At 38.8% G+C, this 27265-nt stretch overlaps 1 protein-coding gene across 1 annotated transcript; it reads left to right on the forward strand.

Annotated features, from left to right (window-relative positions):
• LOC104145972 (uncharacterized) lies at positions 1-26485 on the forward strand. The gene is made up of 12 exons (XM_068950016.1): positions 1-80; positions 1010-1086; positions 10844-10919; positions 16607-16738; positions 17640-17763; positions 20157-20217; positions 20320-20366; positions 20813-20888; positions 21852-21953; positions 22600-23523; positions 24380-24490; positions 25801-26485. Exons 2-12 carry the CDS (start codon positions 1058-1060, stop codon positions 26111-26113), a joined length of 1995 nt encoding a protein of 664 aa, XP_068806117.1. The 5' UTR covers positions 1-80; positions 1010-1057; the 3' UTR covers positions 26114-26485.
• Positions 26486-27265: the final 780 nt, after the last annotated feature.

Here is a 27265-nt window from a genome sequence, read left to right on the forward strand (position 1 = left end):
GCGCAGTGCGCACCCTTTCGGGAACGTTCTGTGTCGTCTGTCTCGCACCAAGCTTCCTCTGCAAGGGAAATCCTGTCAGGGTACGGGCCGCCCGCAGCCCCGCTCTTCCCCGCCCCGCCTCGCCGGCGCCCGGGCCCTTCCCTGCCACCGACCGCTGCCGCAGCCCGGGCCCTTCTCCGCACAGTCCGGCCCCTCTCCGACAGTCGACTGCCCGGCCCCCTGCAGTCGGGCCGCAACCTTCCCCCCCCCCCGCCCCCATCTCTTTCTCTTTTTCTTCCTCCCCTGAGCTCAGCCGCCTCCCGCTCAGAGAGCGCCCCGAGCCGGCCTCGGAGGCGGCCCTGCCCGGGGCCCCCTGCGGTGGCGGGGGCATGCGGCTTTGAGGAGGGAGTCTCACACCAGCCTCAAGCGTCTTCTGTGGAGCGGCAGACATGGGCCCCCCGCGGAAGGGGGGCGCCGCCCTCGCCCTTCCCCTCCCTGCCCTGGGCCCACCGCGAGAGGCAGGTGCTGGCGGTGCTCAGGATCTTGCGAGGTCGGACCCGTCTAGGTTAGAGTGGGGCAGGTGATCGGCCTTCCCTTGCTGAGGTGCCGGCCTCGCCTCTTGCAGCTGCCTGGAGCTACTTCACGTTGAGACAAGAGCCCTTGCTGTGGGAGCGCGAGGGCAGAACAGACTGCTCTGAGCCACGGGAGAGGGACAGGACGGAAGGGTCTGCCAGGAGAAGCCTCATCCCCGCAGCGCTGCTGCTAGAGTTAGAGAAACCTGCTGCCTCTCCTCTCTGTTTCTTTTGGTCTCCTGGAGAGGAGAGGTGAGTTGTTGTCTTTCCCTCTTGTTCTACTGTAGCAGTGGAGAAAATAGGCTAGCTTGCAAGCTGCAGAACTTGTTCAGGATGGCTTCAAGCCCCCGCTGACTGCTCGGTTTGTTTTACCTTGAGAGTCAGCCCTGTGAGAAGGCCCATTTGATGGAGAAAGAGATTAGCACTTTAACTGCGCGGTTCTCTCTCCTTTGCTGCAGTGCCCACTTTCACCGCTGCCTCCTGCTCTGCCTGCTCCTGCTTTCAGCATGGTAAAGAAGAATACTATCCCCGATGGGTAAGTATCCCCCACACTAAGCGACAGGCAGGAGCGGGCACAGTCCTGCCCACAGAGAAGGGGCGCAGACTGCCCCAGGCGCTTTCTTGCCACAAGCATCTTCTCCACCACCTACAGCCAGGTAAGGTAGGTATCTTCTCCAAGACAGGAACAACCCTGCCCTTCACCCCCCAGGTGAGTATAATACTCCAGCGTATCTGTGAACACTTGTCCTTCATCAGCCAAATGCAGTCCCTTCTTCCTAACCTTCTTACCCCCAAGTGCATACTTGCCTGGGGAGATGGGATAGTCCACCCTTCAGACTACTCAGATGTTTGGTATCAAGAGTGGGGGAGGAGCAGACAAGATGGGAGCACATGGTTGCATGCATGTAGTCAAAGAACATTTTCATGGACTCAGGTTCAGAAACTTTTTTTTTTTTTAACAAGAGGACAACAAAAATGTTTTATCAGTTTAAAAAAAAAACCCAGTAACTCAAATGCTGTATTCTACTGGCTTTCTAACGGCTTGAGCAGGAGTGTGCCTATGAGGACCACATAATGGTCTCATATAGAATAGATGTGGTTCTGTTCTCCAGCTCTACTGAAAAAGAAGAGCTCCAAGATTAAAAATTTAACCCATATGGTACTGCTGACATCACTACGAAGTTCTTGGTTAGGAGGGTGTACTGACATGTAAAGGCGCATTGTTATGGGGCAGTACCTTTTTAAGAAAGGTGGACGTTATCCTTGTATCAGGTGAAAAGTTAAATGACTTTGTTAAGAACATTCTTCAAAGGAGCAATAAAATACAAAAATATGATTCCTTGTAAAATAACGTTGGTCTAAAAGCACTCAGTAGAAACCAAAGATAACAAACATCTAAAAATAACTTCAAGAAAGTTTACATTTTATATCATAGCTGACAAACACAGGGATTAAAATTAAAGTGGTATTTAAGAAAAAAAGCTAAGAGTTTCTTCTTTTTTACAGTGTATATGAAACTTCACTTAGAAGTTGGACCAAAAAAAAAGTTTGAGCTAAACTGGCTTAGGCTTGCCAAAAGTAAAGCAGGAAGGTTGAAAGAATAACTGTCTTGCTTGCTTTCTCCATACTTGGAAATTATCACTAAAACATTGAGAATGCATCAGGTACTCATTTCTCCCTTCTTTGTCCCCTTACGTTTAACTGAAGCGGCTCTGACAACCTTTAGGCTCCTGGCGTTTCTTCCTTAGGTATGAAAGCACTGAACTGTGCTGTTGGCTTCTTTAATTAGCAACTAATACCTGTGTATCTTTCAATTAGCGACTACTATGGCGTAATTGGTTATAAAGCTAATACAATCGTCTGACAAAGCCCATGATACTGAAATGCTTTCAGCTTTTCCAGATAATCTTTTTGATATGATTAACAAATCAGGTTAGACCTCCACACTATAAGGGTTTTGGCCTTAGAGGAATTTGAGGAATCGTCTCTCATTCTCAGGTAGTTGAAATCAGTATATTGAAGTCGTCCTTGAGCCAGTGCGGTACTTGGTAGTACTTTACCGTATATCTGATTAGCAGACCGGGGGAAAATAGCAGTGAACCCTGAAAGAAAAATGAAAGTAGTTTGATTTTAACCTAGTTGACCCTGCACATTCAGTTTACTCGCCCCAGAAATAGTTGTTGGCAGAAGTGAGATGGTGGTATGCTGTGGCATAGGGGCAAGTCCAAAGCATGTCATACTGTATAAGTTTAGTCTCAGTCGTATTGCAGTATTGTAATAGCAGTAAACCTAACAATAACTGTTTTGTTTTTAATGATAGTGCAAGAGAAATACTCTGGAAGATAAGTGAAAGTCAGTCAGTCTACATGTGGACAGTTTAAAGAATATCTTCCTGATATTGCCTGAAATCTTTCTGCAGTTCTGAACAATTTTAATTTGAATTCATGTGTTTTTTCTAGTATGCAATTGCTTGTGTTTAAAAAAAAAATAAACAACAAAAAACTTTAAGCGTTCTGTTTACATACCAGAATTTAATGGCTAAAAGATCTGAAAAGTCTGTTAGTTAAAGCAGTGCAATAAATGTGAGGTTTCAGTTATGTTATTAGTAGCTTAGGATAGTGCAACTAAACAATAAATGGGGAAAATTAGGTTTTGCACCTACGTAGAGACTCTGCTGTTTTTAATTAAAAGATTATAATTAAAAACTAAAAGCCAAGCATTAGAATAGAGACAATGTTACTTATTCCTCTTCTGATGTAGGAATAGTTTATGAATACACGTGCCTTACGTTGGTGTGGCCATATTTGTCCTAGGCGTTGTTTCTTAAAATAGAGAAAAGCCTTTACTGAGCTTTTTTTTACACAAACCAAACTGTATTTCATTCTATATCTGCTGTACAGAGTGTGGTCAGGTACACAGACTTTTTTTTTTCCCCCTTCCTTCATGATAGTCTTTTTTTTTACTAATATGATTAGCAGTTCTCAAACAAAAGCATGGTATATTACTGAATTGGCATTATGTCTTCAATATCAAATTCGAAAACATTCATTGTTACAACTTCAATGTATGTTATTTTGATGCAAAGTGAACAAATAAAGTATTGTGTTGAAGAGCATAAACATCCTCTGTTTTCTGAGGCTCCAAACTGAATGGCCAAATTGTTTGCTATTATACTTGGTCGTTACATAAAGATTATATAAAGATTGCTAATTATTATGTGAGTTCAACAAATAAAAATATATTGGTTAATTAGGTGTTTCCTAAGTGGAAAAAAAACACTTGAGAAGTCTTTGTGATAAACTGATACACTACAAATGTACTTAAGTATCTACCTCCTACTATAGAAAAAATCTTTTTTTCCAATTGCTGCTTGAAATAATATTTTTAAGTATACCAAATATGGATTTGATTTTTTTTTTAATTGGTTAGCTAATTACTGTCTCCTTTTACGGTGCTGTGTCTGCAGCATAATTAAAAGTTGACTTTGTATAAGGGTTGTGTTGCAGTACTGAGCAACCTTGCCAGTATCAGAACTCTGAGCGTGCTCAGTACCTAAAGTAATGTTAATTGCCAGTATTGCCCCCATATCTGCAGTGCAGGTCTCACACCTTGTTCTTTCTGGCACGGTCTTGGTTCTGTGCCCCTATCTCAGTGTCCTCATCCCGTTCTGGGTGTGGAGCTATTTGCAGTCTTTGCTCCAGCAGCCAGAGCAGTAGGTGGAGCGGAAGTAAGGCTTTCCCATATCCTGTCATAGCAGAAAGCATATCTCCCTTTTCCCAGTAAAGTCCTGGAGTAGAGCTGAGCTGTACGGTGTCCGTCAGAGTCTCAATCCTAGAAGGTAGTGCTGGAGAGGTAATTCATAATGGGAGCATGGGTATAAGAGAGGCATTCAAGTGACACCTTCCACAGCGGTTTCCATCGTGGAGTAAAGTTCTCTACAGTTTCTGAAAGAGCATTGTCCCTCAGTATATATTGCAATGTTTTGCTGGTAAACCAGCCGGTAGGGGGAGATTGAGTTATCTAACAAACTGATCGTTTCACAAAATATTGTGGTGTTTTTACAGAATTATGCATGTTTGTGCAACAGGCATCCAAAATTCTACTGTGGATATAATTTCATAAAGTCAGATTCTGTTCTGAAAGGCATCTGCCAAAATGACACATTCTTGGATGTTTTGTTTAAGTGGTTATTAAAAAAATATCCTAAGGGTGAGGTTGTCTTTATTATAAGGAGAAAATTGAATTATTTCTACGTTTGCGTCATAAACAGGCATGTTTAACTGAATTGCTCCTGTGCAGGCTTAAAAGCACAAGCATTTCCACTTAGATTGTGGTGCTAAATGCTATGGCATAACTGACTGTTATTTGGCCTGCAAAATGCAGGTTCAAGGGTGAATGAGAGGAGGGTTACAGTAAGGTGAAAGTTTATTTGTAAAGTAAAAGTGCCTCATACCGTAGAATACTTGCACTTCCAAAAATATGGGTAGGGGAGAAATTTTTATACCTGAATAATGGTGGCATCATTGCTATACAACTCTGAGGCCCAGATCGTGTGTTACAATGCACACAGCAAGTACAAAGCTATGCAGTTACATATTCTGTAGTGCTACAATAAGGAAACTTTTCTCCCATGCTTTACATCTACAATGACTATCTTTTTTACAGGCTGTAACTTAACCCGTATTCCTCTTACAGGCGTTGAAGACAAATGGAGTGAGAAATGTGTATAGTAACAGATGGCTAACAGCTATATACTCTCCCTTCTGCTTATGACCTGTTCAGTATATGTTCTGTCTTGAATGTATGTCGTGGTTTGTGTAGGGGTATTTTTTTCTTCAGCAGAGTAGTATTGGTTCTAGGGTCTATAGAGGTGCAGAAGCCACTTGGAAAATAAGGCTATATGTATATCGTGCAAGTACCAGTAGCCAAAAAAAGGAGGAGAGATTGAAAGTTGTGTTTTCCAAATGATCTTGCTGCAGCTGAGTCCATTCCAGTCCTAAGTTTCTGTACAGTTATATTAACGTTTTTGAGTGATTTGGAATCCAGTTCCCAAGGTAAGTTCTAAACTGGTAATCCATGCCATACTACGCCGTAATCATAGATGTTTATAAGGGACTCCACAGTTTTAGAAGCCCCTAAATTGTTGAGCATAGTTGCAAATATTGTTCTCTGAACTTATTTTTCCACCCATTGCAGCTTTTCAGGAATGTATACCTTTATCCTGACATTGATTTTTAACTATGAGGTGGAAATCATTCTGAATTAATGCCTTTATTTTAGTACTAGTTCCTCTTACTCTGGAACGCTGGAACCCATGATTGCTGCACTGGGTTGTTACGCACAAGGAAGTGCAAGATGAGAGAACTTGTATGCTTAAGTTAATTTTTTGCCTGTTAAAAATACCATAATTGCATTGTAGAGGTATTGCAGTATAGAGTTTTTATTCTCCACCCGCCACCCCGCCCCACCCCGAGAAGTGTTTTAGCATTTAGGGTAGAGGCAGTGCTGATGTCTTCTATTTTGGCCAATGTACCTAATTTTTGTTTTGGTTGGATGTGAAGCTAGCTTGTGTCTGTGTGGTCATTCAGTCTTAAGTGCTTCTATCTAATATGCTAATGTAGACATCGGTTTCCTAGGGTATCTGAAGTGGGTTTATGTGTCAGAAAGACCAACAATGAATTTTAACTGTTTTGCCCTAAAGAACTTGTAATGTATCTGTTGATCATTTGCTATGCTGTGTATTTTTACCCAAGTCTATCACTGAGACCTAACAAGCCAAAGGCATGAAGTTTTAAAGTTATTTCCAACTCGGTGGTTCCATCATATTTTACCTAGAGGTGATTTATGAGCTTTCTTGCCCGGTTTACTGTAGAAAGAGTTGGTAGTATCTTTACTTGAAAAATATACTATTTTTGGCAAAAAAAATCACAGAAGAAAATAAAGTATGCGTCTATTTAAATGAGTATAAATTATATACAGTTGAGTGCTTTGTCTGCTTCAGCTAAAGCTTTTACTAGAGCTAGGTTAGGAAGATGCAGTTTTGGCCTGAATTCTGTCATATTTTAAGTTAGCATTTCTGTTAAGGGGATACAGTAACTAATTTCCAGTTTAATTTTCTAAATTTTAGAACTGATTCATAGTAAGATCTACTTTAACAACTGCAAATTAAGTTCATATCAACTGAATACAATTATCTTAACTGAATTTCATAAATTGCATTGAATAATCACAGATAGTAGAAGTATTTACAATCTGTGATGTGTGTTTTCTAGTTCATTATGTCATTACCACATTTATTTTTTATTAACAATGAGCAAGATTTATCCAAAATATATATATTCTAATGTGTTTTGTTTGAATAGCTATCTTGATGTTTGACATTGAGCTTTACTACAGAAGCTCAGGATTAATAATAAATTTTATTTGCTAGTGTTATTTAAATTTGCCATAAGCTTGCCTTTATCATGGGCTTTTCTATAAGAAATTTCTTTTGTTACCCCGCCTGAAGTTAGAGGTTTCTATGAAGGCCTTGTTCATGGTCCTCAGTTGATTGATCCTCAAGCTTATTGTTTTTTAAAGGTGTTTTTCTGAGTTCATCGTTACTTGGTTTTTATCCTTTGTCCTTGAACAGAGGCAGTTTTACTGCTCGCTGCTGTTAAAAAGCATATTGCTGTTAGATTCTTGGGTTAGCATAGATGACCTATATCTTGTAAACTTTTACGAGGATGCATGAAACTATTTTTTTTTTTTTTTTAAGAAAGCAGATCTATCTGTTACTGCATTTCTCTGAAATTTTTAGATGAAAGAAAAGGCAAAGAATAAAACATGATTTCTTTTCATTTCAATTAAAATGGGTAAATAGAGTAATATTTTCCTATAAACCAGACTTAAAACCACTTACTGAGTAGAATCTGTAATAGCAAGCGTATTGTCTTTTTTTATTTTTTTTAACTGGAAACCATTCAAGAATCACAGAAATTTCATGGGGGGTAGAGGGAGGTGTTTTAGTTTGATTTTAATACTTTTTTTCATTCCAGAAGTGATCCTTTTGTTTAGAACAGCAGGTAAAATTCTGCCTGTGTTTTGATGGTAGTTGGGGAGTGCTGAAGACAAAACATGGTAGGGAAGCGGGAAGTGGAAACGTCAAAGAATGAAATAGTTGGTTAATTCGTATTACTTGTTGACTTTCAGATCTTGGTGTGAATATGGTCCCATGAATTGTTTACCCATTTGAAAACTTAGAGAAATAAAGCTGTATTTGAAAATATATCATGTGTGTGCGCAATATGTCACTTTTCATTTAAGTGATGTTCTCGATTAAGTACTTTTCTGTTAGAATAGTAATTTTGATTTTATGGCTTTGAATAGTCTAGAGTCCAGAAGAATTCTAATTACCACCTTGGTACCGCATAAAATCCTGTCATAGCTATTTTGATGCAAACTAAAAGAAGAGTTTGACTTGAAATTTTTTTACACGCTCCTTGAGATTCTGAAGGAAATTTGGCCTGTTTGCCTGTTCTTTGTCAAAACCAAACAGCGTCACAGATTTTAGGACTACAGTTTGCTTTAATGTATTCTGCCTTAGACTGTCTGCAGTTCGACAACCGTTGCTGTGTTGCATTTTATACAGTGGTTCTCAAATTTCAGTTTCTGCAGATCTCTCTCTTCTGGTCTTTTTCTGACCGGTATTTGAATCGAGAAGCTGCGGTGATTCTCTGAATCTATGTGATTCCATCTTAGACTGCTCTCACAACATCTTTGTAGTGTGAATACTACCAGCTCTGGGGCAAGAGTTACTACCTCTGTGGTGCAAATGTCTAGACTTATTGCTAGACATAGAAATAAATCTTATGTCTGTGTTTTTCTCAGTAAAGTATCACTGCCTCTTTCAGGAGACTCCTCTCTTTTCAGCTATTTCATGTCCAGCTAGTCTTTGAAGCCCCCTCTGTCATCTTTTTTAATCATTCATGATGGTGGTGTCAAGTCTTCATGCTTGTGACAGCATCTTGGACTTTTGGCTTTCTTCCTTCCACTTAAGTTCAAACAGAACACAAATCCTATGTCACAATTCCTTCTTAATACTTGTTAAAATCCTTATGTCTTTGCACCCATAACTGCTTTTTCCTCTGGCCTCCTGCAGCTCATCTTGCTTTGCTCCTTTCTGCCTTTATCTAGACTTCTGTAAGAATTTACTTGATTCCGTCTCTGTCACCTTTACTTCCCCAACCGTATTCCTTCCGACCTCAGAAAAAATTTGAATTTATTTCCTTAGCCAATCTTTGTTTAATTTGAACTTGCTCGTTTTCTCATTTTTTAGTTCTGCATCAGTATGCAGATATTTCATTTTAAAGAGAGGATTTTAAAGGCCTGCCCTTTATATATTCTGATAAGGTGCCTTCTGCTCATTGTCCACTCTACATAGACCTGGCAGATGCACTTAAGGTTTTTGCTGTTTTCTTGTTGCAAGATGCAAATTTTCTTGGAGGATTTGTGAAGTCCCTTAATCTGAAAGACAGTTCAGAATTTTTGCAGTCTGTCTGTTACGTGGCTAATTTTCCATGTAAGATTTTAAACAGCTTTTCTTATTTGCTCCTAATTGCTTGGTATTTATGATAATCATGTTCAATTTGCAGTCATATAATTTTCCAAGAAAATGATGAAGACCCCTGAAGTTCTAACTTAGGGCATCTTCTAAATTGACTTCCTATATAGGGAAGTTCCTACGTTGGTCTTTTGTGGTTGGGATTTTTGACTTCTTTCCTTCAAAATGTTTCTAAACCTGTGCATGTGAACTGTAGCCTCTGGCTGGTTGTCAAATCATGCTTTTGTAAAACATTTTATACCCTTTGCTGGTACAGATAACACCAAAAAGTAGTTGAAGTAGCTTGAAGAGGGAATACTGTGTTCTTATTTATTTTATTTATATGACATTTAAATGGTGCTTTTTGGAGTTACCAGGATTTTGAGTGTTGTAGTAGAAATCTTTTTATCACTGCAGTGATTTTTGCTTAATTTTAGTTCAATGGAATATTCTCTGTCTTTTCTGAAGTGCTATGAGTCAATAATACAGCTTTGAATAAGAGGCATATTGCAAAATAAACACGCTTGCAAAATCTAGAAGCTGTGTATTTTTTAATGAAAGTGAACTTAGCATTTTATTGTCAATTAAATGACGAACGTGAGACTATGGATAAGCTTTTTAAGGATTTTTAACTCAGCCAAATTGAAATTTTTCTGTCAACTATAAGAATATTTTTTACCCGTTGAACCTTATCTTTCTGTTTGCTTTATATTGGTACTACATTTTTGTAAATGCTGCCCTACTGTTTTGAGTGGAGGAATTTTTTTGGAAGTTGACAAGGAAGGAAAAATTTGTTTTCAAATGTCTTGAAGAGACCTTGAAAACCAATTCATGGAAGAACTGTAGATCTGGGGATATAATTCTAGCGTACAGTAACAGTAATCATACAGGTTGTCTCCTGGAAATATTTTCTTTATGGTAGTATTCTATGGAGAATAAAGATTCATTTTATTATGGTTCCTTCTTTTAGACCTGCAGACAACAAAAATGTCTTTACATAAGTTATGGCATGTGCTAAGTAACTTTCTTCCCTGATGAGAGCTTTTTATTTTCCTGTAGTAATACTCTTGATAAATTCTTCCAGCATCTTTCAGAGAACTCGCTCTCTGTTTCTTTTATCCTAGAAGAATGCGAATCTATTACTTTTATTCAAATATATATCATAACAAATGTTTTTATAGCAGTTTTAAAAAGACCTTATGTTGTTTCTTAGTGAAACAAGCAGGCAGGCTACTAACGGGGATGGGTTTTTCAAAATATTTTACGAATGCTCGCGTATTTAAGTGGTCAGTTTTTCAAACTCTGCTGCAAATCAGTTATGACTGCTTACCTTAGGTGCCCAAGGGATTTAGGAATTACTGGATCCTGCTGTTTTGAAATCTGAGCCGTAATATGTTATGCCATTAGCTGCATGGTCCATTATAGAAAAGAAAAAGAAACTTAAATTTTTGTGCTTGGAGACACTTGAAATAACTATATTCAAGCTGTGTGAAATACATGAGCAGGTTCTTGCCTGATGTTTGTAAGCTATTTCACATAGTTTGAAATAATAATTATTATCATTTTAAAAGTACAATATATGTGTGCTTTGTTTTTTAGCAAGTTTTTATTCCTAAGAGGAAGAATCTTTATTTTAGAAGTTTTACATGGAGCTATGGGGTGTCTTCTCTTGAATTAAGTAGTTTGAAAATAAATATTTATTTCATTGCAGATGGCGGAGCTTGACACCAGTTGGACAGCCTATACCAGGAACTAGATTTATTGCATTCAAAGTACCTTTAAAAGGGGTATGTACAAAAACTAACTGTGGATAGACTCTACTAAATACAGTGCAAAAATAATGAAGAGTAGCATTAATATTCATGCAAGCTTCAGGAATTTTTATGAAAAAATAATGTATTTTCTTATAAAATTCAGATTAGCCCTTCTAGTCGTCTACCAGTGACTTTCACACATACTAGTCTATAAATCTGTCTCCCTTTCTTGTTAAGTTATAATTGGTATTAGTGTTTTTATTTATCATTTATAAATCATAAAATCTCCATCTCTACCAGCACCATGCATTTAATCACTTCTAAATGACCTAGATTCAACATCTTATTTAACATCTTTTGATACCTGGTGTAAGAAAAGCCTAATTATTACTATGGAAGGGATTGTGATATGAATAGCAATCTATGCTGTATAAACCAAAACATAATTTTACAGAAATTAAACACTCATTAAAGGATACCAGCCACTGCATAATTTTAAAATTATAAATTCAGATTACCAACTTCATAAGCAAAAAGCTTCGATGATCTGAACAAATGCAAGTTCTCGTAGATTTCTTTTACTAATGTGTAATTAATTAATTAATTAATTAATTTCTTACCAACATGGAGTAGCATCCTAACCCATTAAATATAGTGAGCCAGATCTCTGAATTCTTTGTCACAGTTCAAAAATCTGAGGCTGTGTTTTTTTAGGCTCTTCAGTTCTTTGGTAGATTGAGGTATCCCTTGCAAATTTGCCCTTCTCTATAAATTAACTCTTACAACTCCTTGCTTCAGATGCACAGGAAAGAAGATTTTTCTAAGCTCTTTTAAACTGCAATAGCTACATTTAGCCTTAAATAAAGTAAATATTCTCTCTAAACTGTTGTCTACAGATTGCACTCTAGTATGTGTATCTAAAAGCTTGATTCTTGTGGTATATTAATGCCCCTATTATGTGTGCCTACATTTTCAGTCTCCGTTCAGTTCGCTCTTAGCAGCAGTGGTTGAAGTGGAATCTTTGCAGGGTTCACTTCCCTCAGCTGCTTGTGCAGCTTTAGTATGGTTGACTTCCTTTGACACCAAGTCTCTCATACTTGATACTGGTCGCATTCTGACTGATACTGATGGTTAGTGCAATAGCATGTGTCTTTCTGCTGAAGACTATCTACCAGTGGCTAGATCTACCAGTGAATATAAGATTCAGTAGATTTAGAATTAGGTTATTTGCTGTTGGAGTTTTTGAGAGATGATTTTTCACCTCGTCAGCTCCTGTAATTCCATTTGATCCAGTTTTTTAAACAGACGCACTGCTGTAAGACAGGATTTCGTCCACTGCATGTATTTCCTATTCCCAGTTGCTGATGCTTCCTCGACAGCTGTAGTCCCCCCTGTAGCTCTATGACAGTCTGGAAGGAGCTCCACCAGAGATCATCAAAAAGGCAGGCATTCTCAGATAATGTTTACAGTGATATATCACGCGTAGGCTCACCACTTTTATGTGTTGCTCAGTTCCAGTCCTCCTGATTTCACTGGGACATAGGTCCCTGTTCTGTGAAGCCATCCTTTAACTTGTCCAGATACAAAGTCTTGTACCCAAGAAAGGAAAATCTGTATATTCTGTCTCTTCAATTTGCTCAGTCTCAATTATGCAGCATACAGAAATGAGTAGTCTACCAGAGATGTGCTTCAAGCGCATCTGCCTGGCAGAACATATATGAAATCCACAGCTTGCTGCACTGTGATGCCTTTGCAAAATGGTGGAGGTCAATATTTCTGTCAGTAGACACTAGAGACCAGATGGCCATAGTCTGTCAGAAATCCTATTATTAAATTGGTGGAGCAAACCTCTTAAATATGCCGCAGTTTCCTTCCTTGCTTCCTATGAACATGATGACTGAAAGGCAGAGGGCACGTCTTCAGTGTTTCAAGACTCAAGGATTATTGAGTAAGAAGTCGAGCAAAGCAGGCAGGAGACCTGCATGGATGAGCAAGGAACTCCTGGCCAAACTCCAGCAGAAGAAGGAAGTGTACAGAATGTGGAAAAGGGGACAGGCCACTTGGGAGGAATACAGGGACGTTGTCAGAGCGTGCAGGGATGCGACAAGGAAGGCTAAGGCCCAGTTGGAATTAAATCTGGCAAGGGATGTCAAGGACAACAAGAAGAGGTTCTTCAAATACATCCAGAGCAAAAGGAAGACTGGGGAAAACGTGGGCCCGCTGCTGAATGGGGCGGGTGCCCTGGTGACGAAGGATACAGAGAAGGCAGAGTTATTGAATGCTGCCTTTGCTTCCGTCTTCACTGCTAAGGCCAGTCCTGAGGAATTCCAGACCTTGGAGACAAGAGAGGAAGGCTGGAGAAAGGAAGACTCTCCCTTGGTGGAGGAGGATCAGGTTAGAGATCTTTTGTCCAAACTTGACATCCATAAATCCATGGGCCCCGATGGGATGCACCCACGAGTGCTGAGGGAGCTGGCGGATGTTATCGCTAGGCCACTCTCCATCCTCTTGGAAAGGTCCTGGAGATCAGGAGAGGTGCCTGAGGACTGGAAGAAAGCCAATGTCACCCCAGTCTCCAAAAAGGGCAAGAAGGAGGAGCCAGGAAACTACAGGCCTGTCAGCCTCCCCTCCATCCCTGGAAAGGTGATGGAACAGCTCCTCCTGGAGGTCCTCACTAAGCATCTGGAAGACAAGAAGGTGATCAGGAGTAGTCAGCATGGATTCACCCAAGGGAAATCATGCTTGACCAATCTGATAGCCTTCTATGACGGAATGACTGGCTGGGTAGATGAGGGCAGAGCAGTGGATGTTGTCTACCTGGCCTTCAGCAAGGCTTTTGACACTGTCTCCCATCACATCCTCCTAGGTAAGCTCAGGAAGTGTGGGCTAGATGAGTGGACAGTGAGGTGGATTGAGAACTGGCTGGATGGCCGAGCTCAGAGGGTTGTGGTGAATGGCGCAGAGTCAAGTTGGAGGCCTGTGGCTAGCGGTGTCCCCCAGGGGTCAGTCCTGGGCCCAGTCTTGTTCAATATATTCATCAGTGACCTGGAGGAAGGGACAGAGTGCACCCTCAGCAAGTTTGCTGATGATACTAAACTGGGGGGAGAGGCTAACACACCAGAAGACTGTGCTGCCATTCAGAGGGACCTGGACAGGCTGGAGAGGTGGGCGGAGAGGAACCTCCTGCAGTTCAACAAAGGCAAGTGCAAGGTCCTGCACCTAGGCAGGAATAATCCCATGCACCAGGACAGGCTGGGGGTTGACCTGCTGGAAAGTAGCTCTGCAGAGAAGGACCTGGGAGTGCTGGTGGACAACAAGTTAAACATGAGCCAGCAGTGTGGCCTTGTGGCCAAGAAGGCCAAGGGGATCCTGGGGTGCATTAGGCAGAGTGTTGCCAGCAGGTGGAGGGAGGTGATCCTGCCCCTCTCCTCAGCCCTGGGGAGGCCTCACCTGGAGGACTGTGTCCAGTTCTGGGCTCCCCAGTGCAAGAGAGACATGGCACTCCTGGAGAGAGTCCAGCGGAGGGCTACAAAGATGATTAGAGGGCTGGAGCACCTCTCCTATGAAGAAAGACTGCGAGAGCTGGGCCTGTTCAGCCTGGAGAAGACTGAGAGGGGATCTCATCAACGTGTACAAGTATCTGAAGGGAGAGTGTCAAGAGGATGAGGCCAGCCTCTTCTCCGTGGTGCCCAGCAACAGGACAAGGGGCAATGGGCAGAAACTGAAGCACAGGAAGCTCCATCTGAACCTGAGGAAAAACTTCTTCACTGTGAGGGTGACTGAGCATTGGAACAGGTTGCCCAGAGAGGTGGTGGAGTCTCCTTCGCTGGAGATATTCAGAACCCGTCTGGATGTGGTCCTGGGCAATATGCTCTAGAGGCCCCTGCTTGAGCAGGGAGGTTGGACTAGAAGATCTCCAGAGGTCCCTTCCAACCTAAACGATTCTGTGATTCTGTGATTATTGTCTGTGCAGGAGTTGTGTTGCAAGTAAATATTTTAAAATCATGGGTTTACTTGCAAGGATTTTCTGTAATTCCATTCCAATTGTCATTGTAATGTTGACAATAACGTTGTGGTATATAGCCAGGACTGAGCAAGTTCTTTCCGATGCTGTTAAAAGGAGTTTAGAGTTGAGACAGACTTCTCATATTACCAAAGCCAAATTAAACACCTAACCTACGGAATACTCTAGTGAAACATCTCAGCAGGAATGTCTCAGAAAAATCTCAAGTAGTCTTTCAGAACGTAATCTTTCGTAATATATTCAGCTCTGTTTACTGAATAAGACAATACGTTTAGAGATGTCTTACTTTTATACACAATGTTCTAACTCAATGTTAAATGTGACTTTACGTAGTATGTAGCTTTTATCTTCAAAGAAAAAATCCTTTTAAGTTTTATCCCAGACTTTTTGCAGACTCTCAGTTGTTCCCTCAAAGTTACTAAGTTCAGTTTCAAATTTCATTAAAAATTACTCCGGGATAGCTGAGAGATATGACTCATGTTAATTTTGTTTGGAGTCAGACACCCTCCACTGGTTTTTCATCAGTGCCCCAATACCTGAAATAGATAGGACTAAATACTTACATAGGCTTTCTATCCCATTGCTCCTTTTGTCTCCAGCTTCCCAATCACATACTAGCTTTGGTAGGACTGTCCTGCTATTTATTCTTTAATTTGTATTCCTGTCTGTTTACAGGCATGAGCTAGGTGCTTGTTAGCATGTTAGATTAGAACCTGTACAGGCATTCAGAAGAAGAAATCATTAGTTAACCCTATAGCATCTGTAGTTCTAAAAGGTATGTGATCGGTGGCTGCCTTCATTTCCATTAGTGATGAGTGCAGTCTACTTGAACTTCTTACTGACAAAGGAACTGAGAGGTGAAAGGAACTAAGGGATGCTCCTGCATCTGTTTCGGCATTGTCTTTATTGGTTGCCGCTGAGCCTGTGTGAAAAGGCTCTCGCAGTGGGCAGCGCACTATTCAGGGAAGAGCCATCGTGTGTATATGAGGCATTTTCATACTTAAGAGTGGAATCCGTATGGAGAACACGTTCCGAAAAAAACCCAACAACAATAGGATGAGTAAACATTTCTCCCACTATTTCTGTCAAACAAAATTAATTACTTATTACATATCAACACAGCTTTCTAAGCAACTGTGTTTTAGTTTTATTTAATAGTTCTGAGTGCTAAATGGCATACAAATACATTCTGCCAAGAGATGAAGCAGGCGTAAAAATTTCTCCACGTTTGTGGGGAGAAAGTTAAACCTTTTAGAAGAAAGATAATTCTTGCATCACAACTTTGAATGTTTATGTGAAACACACTGGTAATTTTGTATTATTGTGCAAGACGAAGTCTGGGGGAAAGGGGACTGTGCTGTTTTGTTTTCTGCTGTTACTGACTTAAAAATCAGCGTATCTGTTCCTCGTTTTGCAGGATTTGTCTATTAAATCAGTGCATATTTTAATTTTATTGAAGCGTACAAGTGGAACTTGCACACATTTTCTTGCCTTTTCGTCTGTATGACACAACAAAGTCATGATTTCTTCTTTGGTTCCATTTACTTTTTTATCCATATAATACGTGGATATGGTTCTGATACTGTAAACATTGTCTTTTGAATACTCATGTTTCCTCGTCCTGATGAAAACAGCTGAATCTTACAACTGCGTTATTATTAAAATAAAATCTTTGTTTTCCGTTTTCATTATATAGGCAATTAACCAGAGGCTTACTCCAACCCAGAAATTCACACCAAAAGACCTAATTGCTGCAATGAAAGCCCTAAATGTGGAACTTGGATTAATTATTGATTTAACATATACCACACGATACTATGAAGTTAAGGTAATACAAGAATAATAGCAAAATAAAACAGTTACTGCCATGTTTGTTTTAAAGTAGTATTTACACATTTGCTCACCTTGAACTGGAATAAACAAGTGAGCCAGCTAGACTTATTTTGTGTCTCCAGCAGAAACAACATGTTTATCACAGAGGAAGGAACTCCTTCTCCCAGATAGTTGCATCTGTGGCTTATTTGCATTATGGTAGCTCAGAATAATATATAAAGATCAGGGTGCCAGGCACCGCAGAAAAGATGCAGGAGACTCCAGCCTGTGCCCTGAAGACGTTCTTATCTATGCTGAGGTCTCTTGTTAAATGGTTTCTTTATTACTCTCCAAAGGAATCCATTCAGAAGAGCGTGCATTTTTTAGTTACTTTATTTAAAACGTGTTGCCAGTATGGTCCAAACAATTTTGATTGCCTTCCTAATGCATTGAGAGTGAGAATATATAGGAATGTTGTAGCTGAACGTTAATCCTTGGATGTACATGGACTATAAGAACTAAGGGGGAGGGGGATGTGTGAGTGTATGATTGTGGGGGGCGGGGGGGTTGAATATTGCTGATAACTGTGAAATGGATTGAAATGGAATAGAATTCAGGAATGGAATAGAATACAGGAACCTCTGCTCTCTTTCATTAATGTGCTGCCTTATCAGGGGTAAGCAACTCTTCTGTAGAAACTCTGATCTTTGTTTCAGATCAGATTTTTATAACAGAAATGAAAATGGTAGCTTCTGAGAGTGTCTCTTTTTATAGAATTGTGTTAAGTTCACTTTCAGTTTCTACTCAGGATTTGAACTATTGTTTTATATCAGCATTATTTTTAATACTGCTTAAGGTTTTCGTTGATGCAAGACTTCAATAATTTTTACAGGTTTTTTTTTTCTTCTTGTTGCTAGGATTTACCTAAAAGCGTGCAGTATAAGAAACTCTATACTGTTGGACTTGAAGTCCCCGATAATGCTACTATCCTGCAGTTCAAAAAATGGGTCAGAAAATTCCTATGGGAAAATGCAGGAAATGGTAATTATCAGTATCTTAGGCTGTAAAAGACCAAAGTTTTATTTCAGTGGTAACTGTATGATTTATTAAGTGCAACGGATACTTTAAGACATCAGGGATCTCAAACTGTCAATAACAGGATCCAGTTTATTATCATAAGAAGATATGTGAACTACCAGCTTTTTTTTCTGTATTTAAAACATATCTTTTTCAAAAATGACAAACGTTACTTGAATGCCCTTCCTAATGGTATTATACCTATATCTGTGTTATGTGTAAAAGCACCTGCAAATGAGAAAACTATCCTTTGATTAGCTGGTAAATTTTAAATGCACTTCTGAGGCACAGACATATATTGCTTGATATGTAATTTTGAGGCTTTTCATACTGCTTTATGTTGTGGTAGTTAGGCTATTTTTTTATGATAATTCCTTAATTGTGCTGAAGAAGGCTCCCCTGAGGAATACTTGTTGAATGCCCCCGTCTGAGCTCCACCCTCTAAGAACCTGTTCCACAAAGCTTCTATCAGTTGTCCGGATCTGTCTGACTTGGAATACGTGGTAAGAGATAAGGCTTCCATCTGTCTGACCTGAGCAGCTCAGGTGACCCATCACTTCCATGTCATAGCTGCCATCCCTTAATGGATGTTGTAGAGAGCATAGGATTTCTCAGATGGCGCTGGGCACGGATGTGTGGGCAACCTAGTCAAGCCTATTTAGTCAAACATAGCAGCTTTTTGAATTATGAGTCAATTATTGTGCTCCTATCATAGCAGTTCTTAAAAATAATTTTACAGCTGCAGCATCAGTGTTTCCACAGAGTAGATCTGTTGCTGTTTTAGTGTTTATGCATTAGGGCAGTTCTCCCTGAGCTGTAACATGGCATTTTGCTGTGGAATAATTTTGTGTGAATTTTGGTATGCCCTTTTTGCTGCTTTTACTTTCTCACTTTTTTGTTAGTGATTCTAGTGAGCAGATGTCATTCTGATATTAGATGACCATTCTTTCAAGCTTTCTTAGCCTATTTGCTCTGGTCACTCTGGCATTTTCTGTCAGAAAGTAGAGATTTTAACTGCCCAAATGCATAGTTTTTGCTGTCGATGGTCAGCTCTGAGTGAAAGAACTCTGACCTAAATCTCAGGTGTGAGGGCCTAAATTGGAAGCGCTGATAAAATGACTTGGTACAAGAAATAATGACAAGATACAAGAAAAAGCGCCTTTTTTTGTTTTGTTTTGTTTAGGAGGAAGTACAAATTACTTGAGAGCGACTAATTTTCTTCTAGTTTTGGCCTAGTAATTTTTAGTGTGACAGTTGTCTTTTTTTGTCTCTAATTATTTCTGATTCTCAGAATCAAGAGAATCAGTTCCTAATTTGCTGTTGGATGAAGACTATCAGTTCTGGCTAGTAAAACTGTTTTGGCAGGGTTTATTTAAGTTCAGAGGTGGAGAGTTTTCATTTGTGCATTAACTTTCTCTTTGTAAGTTGTCTTCTGTTTTAGATTACCCCTAAAATTTCTCAGGATTCTCCTTATGAATAATTTTGAGTAATTTGTTTATTTAGTGGTTGAGTTCTTAGGACACTGAACTGGAATAAACTTACGTGGTCCCATTACAATCACGTTCTGTGGCAGATAGTAATATTGCATCTCATTCAAAAATTTACTGAAGTCCCATGTCAAAGACCTTCTGTCAGTACTTTGCGGTCTACCAGAACTTTGTTCTCCAGTTGGTTAAAATTTACCTTCTGAAATCTAGTCTAAAACTTTCAGTCCGTTAATAATGTTTACTGTTATGCCAACTTTGCCCTTAAGTGTTTTTCTTCTCCATCCATAATACGGTATTCAGAATACTATGTGCGTGAACCTGAATTCCTCATCTCTATAGTTCAACCCAGTAATTACCCAGATTTTTAGTCCAGTTAATGTATTCCTCCAGTAAGGTATTTCATACCCCTAGATATTAAGAACATTATGCGTATTTTCTCTTTTTTATAAGGTTTGTAAGAATCTGTAAGGTAATCTCTTCAGTTTTACATTCGCTAGTTGTTAAAATTTACTTTCAAATACGTACTTCCTTGTTTTTTTTTTTTTTTTCCCTGTTACTGCAGTTGTGGCTGAAGGCAGGTAACTTCTCGTGTCATCACTCTTCTTTCTTTTTCCTGAATTCTGCAGAGTTAATCTCAGTCTTCACAGGTTTGGAAGTAATGAGTTAACTGCTGCTAGAGGTCCAGCATGTGGACAAAGTCTGGATGTGTCTCTTCTTTTACAGGCATGACAGTGTATATAATTTTGTTAAAAGGAAGCATTATTTGTCATTGCTTTACTAGGAAAGTACACCACTTTTTTCTGTTTTGCGGTAATTCTATAGAAATTTCACTTTCTGAACTATTAAAGTCTGTGTTCTCCTTTTTGATAGAGAAACTCATTGGCGTTCACTGTACTAATGGAATTAATAGAACTGGCTACCTTATATGTAGGTAAGGGTTACGTGAGAACTGAAATCATTGTTCACAAAGAGAGCGTGCTTATATTAATCTGTAAACCACTTGGGGCAATAATTTGATCATGTTTTTCTTCAGGTATCTTATTGATGTTGAAGGCTGGGATCCAGAGGCAGCAATCCAAGGTATGTTACACCGTTTGAACTAAGGCGAATGTCTGTGTTGTAATTAACAAAAGAATCCTGTTATAGTATCCTTAGAGCTATCTCACGTGCTGGCTCCCGTAGAAGATTTCCACTGACGGTTGATTTTATTCCAGGAAAAGTTTGAGCATTAGCAAGTTGGCACCTAGTAGAAGGCTGTTTCAGCTTTATAAAATCCATTTTCTTGCTTCTGCTTTGAATGGTTTTCAGTCATAAGTAGCTTCCCCTGCTCCTTTCAGTTGTTCAAAAAAAAAAAAAAAAACAAAGAAAAGAGACTTGCTGCAATGATACCAGATTGCTGCAGTATTTAATACTGAGTTAGAATTGTTGTAAGTTCAAGATCTCATGATGAACAGAAACCTGCCTTCAAATTTTTTGTGGCTCAGTTTAAGCCCATTTCATTAGACTCGTATCTTTTTTTTCTTTAGCTTTTGGCGATGCTAGAGGTCATCGCATGGATGGTCTTGTGTATCTCACAGATCTCAGAACACAGCCAATGAGAAGGTAAACACAAGCTTTTAGTTGTATGCCTACAATTTTCCAGAATGCCTGCTGGCATTTTGAAAAGTTCACTTCCATTTGTAAGCCAAAGTGAACCCCTCTCTTAAACCTGTAATATGCAAATATGCATATTTTGTAAGACTTCTGATATGAGTAACATGAAGTGAAATATACCTCCTTCTGTTTGTCTTTTGAGTTTATATGGTTCAAAAGATATTTTCATCTAACTGATTGTACTACTGAGCATTGGTGTTACTGTATCATACTCTCCCAAGTGCGTTCAGTCAGTCGGTATTCCCTTATTATAAATTGAAAAGCCACTGCAAAGAATCTCCTAATAAGGTCAGTGGTCCATCTGCTGTCGATAGCATGGTAGAACCAGAAATTTTAAAAGAAAGTACAGCAGTTACAGAAATAAAAGGTATGAGATAAACTAGCCGGAATGGAAGATTCTGCTCAACTCCTCTGTTGGTACCAGTTGTATCCCTGATGCGTAAGGATTTTGTTTATCGTATTCATACCCTAATGTACCTAGGAATAGCTAACCTTTATCTCCTACTAAGTTATTTGCACCAATGATATCTCATAGCAGTAACTTGATTTATAAAAAAAACAGACTTATTTGGGTATTTTTAATTTAATTGAATGCCCTTTCGTCCTGTTGTACTATCATTTTCATAGTCTCTGCATGGTTAAGTTAGTATCAGATTTTTGAATAGGTGTGGTGCTTGTCTCACATGCTTTAGGGTGTTGTTCTAGGCTGATGAAGTTTAGGTATACTCTTCTTCCCCCTACCCCATCCTAGATAAATTTACAAAATTAAAATTTGCTAGGATAATGAGGAGCATCTATACATTCAACTTATATGCAAAAAAAATCTGTCATTCTCAGCTGAAGAATGGTTTTTTCCTCCTCATTAGTATGTTTAAAAGGGAAGCTTATGTGAAATGTTTTTTTTCTCCCTAGTAACCTTGGAATGGATGTGTGGGATTCAGAAGAAGATGTTATTCCCCCACCACATGCAATGGAAGGACCTGTAGAACGGTTCCCAAATGAAGATTTTCAGGGGTAATAGGCTGAAACGTGGGTTTAGAAGCTAACAAAAACACATAGCGGGAAAGATAAAAGTTTCTTACTGTGTGCTGTTTTTTTATACTAGCGATTCACTAGAATGTTACAGGAGAATCAGCTGATTTTCACTGCATTGGGGATGATGTTTTGAAACTCTGAAAGTACTATAAATATTCTAGCTTAAAAGAACTTGTATGAATACACACTGCCCATGCAAAATGTATTTACAAAATTTGACACAGCAGTGAAAAGATAAAGGAATGTCTGCCATTAGAAGTCCAGAAGTAGTTAGATTCGTTACAGTTCAAAGGTTCTTTTGCTTTAATTTGCTATACTTCACCCATCCTATGTTATTCTAGAGTAGTTTGCAATTTTTTTTAATTACTTTGGAATCCCTTTGGTTTTGCCTGTTTTTTTTTCTTTAACAGGCAATTACAATTAAATGTTTGTCACAGCTTCTACTGTGACGCCTTTTGAAAGTTTTATAATCTTACTGGACAGTTTAGATGCTTTGATAGCTTTGGTACCTATATATTTTACTTACTGTGTCTTTCAATTCTTAGTTTAAAAAGCTTATTTTTATTAATAACTTGTAGCACTTACAAGTATAGATGTTCTATTTAAGATAAAAACTTCTTTACAGGCCTGGGAAAAGATTAAGAATTTATGATGACCACTCAAACAGTGATTTGCAAGGACAGATACAGTTGAGAGATTTTGATTTCATTAATAAGGGACCTGGACAGAGACGAAGACCGTTTCATGACCATCAGTCTCAGGATGATTTACGAGCACCAATGCAGATGAGAAATTGGGACTACAATAGGGGACCGGGACAGAGGCGAAGACCCTTTCCTGATCACCAGTGTTATGATGATTACCAAGAAGACATGCAGCTGAAGGACCTAGAATTCAGTAACAAGGGACCTGGACAACGACTGAGACCTTTTCATGGCCACCAGTTTCATGATAATGTACAGGCAGAGAGACAGTCAAGGGACTTTGAATTTAATAGGGGCCGGGGACAAAGGCAGAGATCTTTTCCTGACCATCCATCTCACAATGATTTGCAGGAAGATGTACAATCAAAGGATTTTGATTTTGTTTCCAGGGGCCGTGGCCAGAGGCGAAGGCCCTTCCATGACCACCAGTCTCAGGATGAATTTCAGAACCAGATGCAGTTAAAAGAGCTAAATTTTGTCAACAAAGGTTCTGGCCAAAGACTGAGACCCTTCCGTGACTATCAGTCACGTGATGACTTACAGCCACAGATGCAACTGGGAGATTTTGAATTTGTTAATAGGGGCCGTGGGCAGAGGTTGAGACCTTTTCATGATCACCAGCCTCGCAATGACTTACAAACAGAGATGCAACTAAAGGATTATGATGATAATAAGGGTCCTGGACCAAGACGCAGACCTTTTCACGACCAACAGTCTTACGATGACTTACAGGAACAGACTCCGTTAAAAGATTTTGATTATGCTAATAAAGGGCATGGACAAAGGCGGTCTTTTCATAATCATCCAGCTCATGATGACTTGCCACATGAATGGTGTTCAGACAGGTGAAGTATCCTTTTGCTGTAAGACTAGCATTTCAAATTTGAAATTTACCTTAGAAATGCTGAGGATTGCACTTTTGGAATATGTTAATTTGAAATAATTATCCTTTTCAAGTCACGTTTGAATGATCAATTAATTAACTTTTTTTTATTTTGATTGATGGGAGGGTTTGACCTATGTTCGAGTGTTGCAGCTTTGAAAACCAGCGTGTCTTATTTCGAAATTAGAAGTTTCTTTAATTTAAGCGTATGCGTTTCCTTTACCTCTTCAGAGTCAGCCTGAAACAAAACTTTGTCCCACTTTGTTTTATAGAGAAATTTACATTTAAAAAGCAATCCTCAAGACAGAAGGGGATGTAAAATTTTTTTATGCCCTCAGTCAAACTGAGTTAAATAGTAACGCTGCCCAGAAGTTTGACTTTACCTTATTTATTTCATAAATTAATCATTTGTTAAAAATGCTTTTCTTGTTGACTACCTTTGCATGCTCTCCAAAATACATGTATCACTTATTAGTAAACCTGTTGGACTTAGTAGTACAGTTTCTGACATAAAATTTCAAAATATTTTCTGTAATTCAGAAAACATGTATTTCAGATACTTGCTGGGCTAGTGAAGTCTGATTTAATTTATTTTTAATCATAGAGCTGAAAGAGATTATTACGTGATTATACTGAGGCTTACTATTTTGAGGTGTTACACTAATATGATTAAAATTTTAGTATTAACGTTTTACTTTTAAGTAATTTGTAATTAAAAGTAAAAAGATTTTCATCTCATAATAAACATATTTATATTTGTCCAAAGCTTACAACTATGTATACTCTTCTTAACATGTGATTCTTTTCATTCTTTTCAGAAGTCAATCTTTTTCATCCCATGAAAATGTACCAGACTCTCATTTCTCCTCATCCCCTTCACTTCACAGAGATTATGGGTCTGATAATGATGACTTTAACAGAAGTTACAGGTAAATATCAGGTTTCATATGTTGGTTTACTCACCTTTACCCCACTATTCCCCCAGTATTGCAGCTATAAAATATATAAATGAACTCTACAGGGTAAATATTGGTGTTAATGTTTTTGCTTAAACACAGCTTAAACCCTTGAATCCGACCACTGACCAAACAGTGATTAAACTGTGGTCCATCTGAATAAGGTTTGAGTGTCCTTACGATGTTTATGTCATTATGGCTTGAGAATCCCTGACTTAGGTCATTGGTGTGGCAAGCATGGTTCAAACTAAGTTACTACAAAATGTAAAAAAAAAATTCCCGTCAGTAAAGAAAAAAGCAAAGTACAGGTGCTTTATTTATTATTACAGGTGCTCTTGCCAATGCCTACAACTACCTAATTGGAGGGTATAGAGAAGAGAATGCTAGGCATCTCTTAAATGCGTATAGTTATAGGATAAGGGGCAACAGGCATAGGCAGTCAGAACATGAGGAATTGTGGTTAGATACATGGAAAAAAGTTTTAATGTGAGGATGGTCAGACCCTGGAACAGGTTGCCCAGGGCGGTTGTGGATTCTCTATCTTTTCAGCTATTCAGAGCTTGCCTGGACATGAGCTGGAGCAACCTTATTTAATTGGACCTACTTTTGAGCAGGTGGTTGGGTAGGTACTTCCAGAGATCCCTTCCAATCTAAATTAATCTATGGTTCTGTGAAGGAAACGATTTTAAAATTATGAAGATCGTTCTGAATTGGTTTTACACACCACTTATTTTACCGAGTAAGTAAGGTACTTGTGAGTAAGCCGAATCCAAAACAGAAAGTTTATATTATATATGTACCTGGTATTTTAAGATCCTTCCATATATATTTTGTGGGCATACAGCAGAAGAATCAATAATTAAAATATTTTGAGATACAGTTCCAAAGTATATTATTGCCAAAGTATATTATCGAAACTGTGTAGCAGAGAGCTACTATTATGTATTCTTCACAGGGATGAAAACATGGACTCAGGAGGAGAAATGGTGCCTAGGTAAAGAAACCCTCAGTTAATAGGGAATTTCAATTAGAAGCAACACTTGAAAGAAAACACTTCCGAGTAGAATTACCTAACATAAAGAGTCATAACTTCAATCACTAGAAATAAAAAGTACATATAAATAAGTTTGCAACATCTAGAAGAGAGGATTTGTAGGGGGTAAAATCAAGAATGAGGAACTGACTTTTCGTTCTTTTAAAGTTACATAATTTCTAATGGTGGCCACCAATGACAAATCAACTATTTTGTTCTAAGGATTTCACTACTAATATTCTCGTTACAGTAATCGACCAAATTGTCTTGAAGACAGTAGGAGAATGCATCCTTCGGATGACTTTAGTAGAGGAAAAAACAGGTTTGCACCATATTCTTCACGTACAATGCATCCATCTTCATCTGTTCACCAGGAAGATAGTTCAACAGACTATGAAAGAAAACCTTTTCAAGGTGAAACTACAAGAGAGATGGTACAAGGCAAAAGGTTACCAGTTGTAACAGTTGATTACAATTACGGTTTGCCATTAGATTATGGACCTGAAGAGGAAGAGAGGACACATTATGACTTACCTCCAAGAGACCACTACAACTGGAACTGAATAAAAAGGACAGTGTTTGCTCAGCTTAGACTTATATTTACCCATTTTACTTTCTATGTGGACCAATTTTTTTTTTTTTAACAAATTAGAAAAGTGCGAATTTCAATAGCAGAGAAATTGTCTCTATTGTAAGATTAGCTTCTACTGATGTTTTGTTCTTAAATTTATTAGGATGTATTTGTTAAGTGTAGCTGGAGACAAGGTCTCAGTACCAATGGAATGAAAGTGGTCCTTCCTTTTAGTAAAATTGGAAACCTATACCTTAAAGCAAGCAACTTGCTGACAGATAGTAGTTGTGTCTTTTGTTTTAAATTTCTTTAAACTGTATGTAATTTCAAGTTGCAAAACTCAAAATAAAACACTGCACCATCAGGTGGCCTAGCACTGAGATTATAGAAAAAGTACTGTGAAATGAATGAAACGGTTATGTCAGCTTGATCCTTTATCTTGGTAATAGCGGTTTGACTTAATGCCAGCAAAAATGAGTGTCTTTGTCATGAAACCTTTACTGCTCGAGAGATGTCCTTAAAACAGACACTTACTTTTAATAATAGAACTTAGCATGAGATGGAGTTTTCTGTTGTTCGGTGGATTGAGTGCACGACTGATAGGTAAGATGAACTTGTTCCACCATAGTTAAATGGCTTGTATATATTCTGTTTTCTCTTTTGATTTTTCTCAAAATCTGTAGGATCTCTGCGACACTGCAGTTTAATTCCAGTTTTTCTGTGCTCTCAACTGAAGAGGCCTAGGTTCACTCCTTTTCATAGCAGGATTTTTTTCCCCTAGATTGCTAAGAACTTGGAACCAACTGGTTTTCAAATACCTTAAATACCCTACTGCTTTTCAGGATCCTGAGTATCCCATCCTGACTGTTTCTTCCTGATCCCATAGATTATACATTTTTTAGAATAGTCTGGTGCAGATTAATTTCATAATCTTCTCAGCAACCCATCACACTGAGGTAGGTCATATTATCAGTTTATCCATCTCTGCTGGCCAAGATTGCCTGTAGGGTAAGGGCATACACCTCCCTGTTTGTCAGTCAGATCTGTCTCCTCCTGTTGTCTTTTCTACTAGCTTCTGGCTACAGCACAGCAGAGTAATTTAATCAGAGTAGAAAAATAACATCCTCAGGTAAGTTACTTTTAG

The sequence above is a fragment of the Struthio camelus genome, chromosome 7 (genome assembly GCF_040807025.1).
Source record: "Struthio camelus isolate bStrCam1 chromosome 7, bStrCam1.hap1, whole genome shotgun sequence".
Taxonomy (NCBI): domain Eukaryota; kingdom Metazoa; phylum Chordata; class Aves; order Struthioniformes; family Struthionidae; genus Struthio; species Struthio camelus.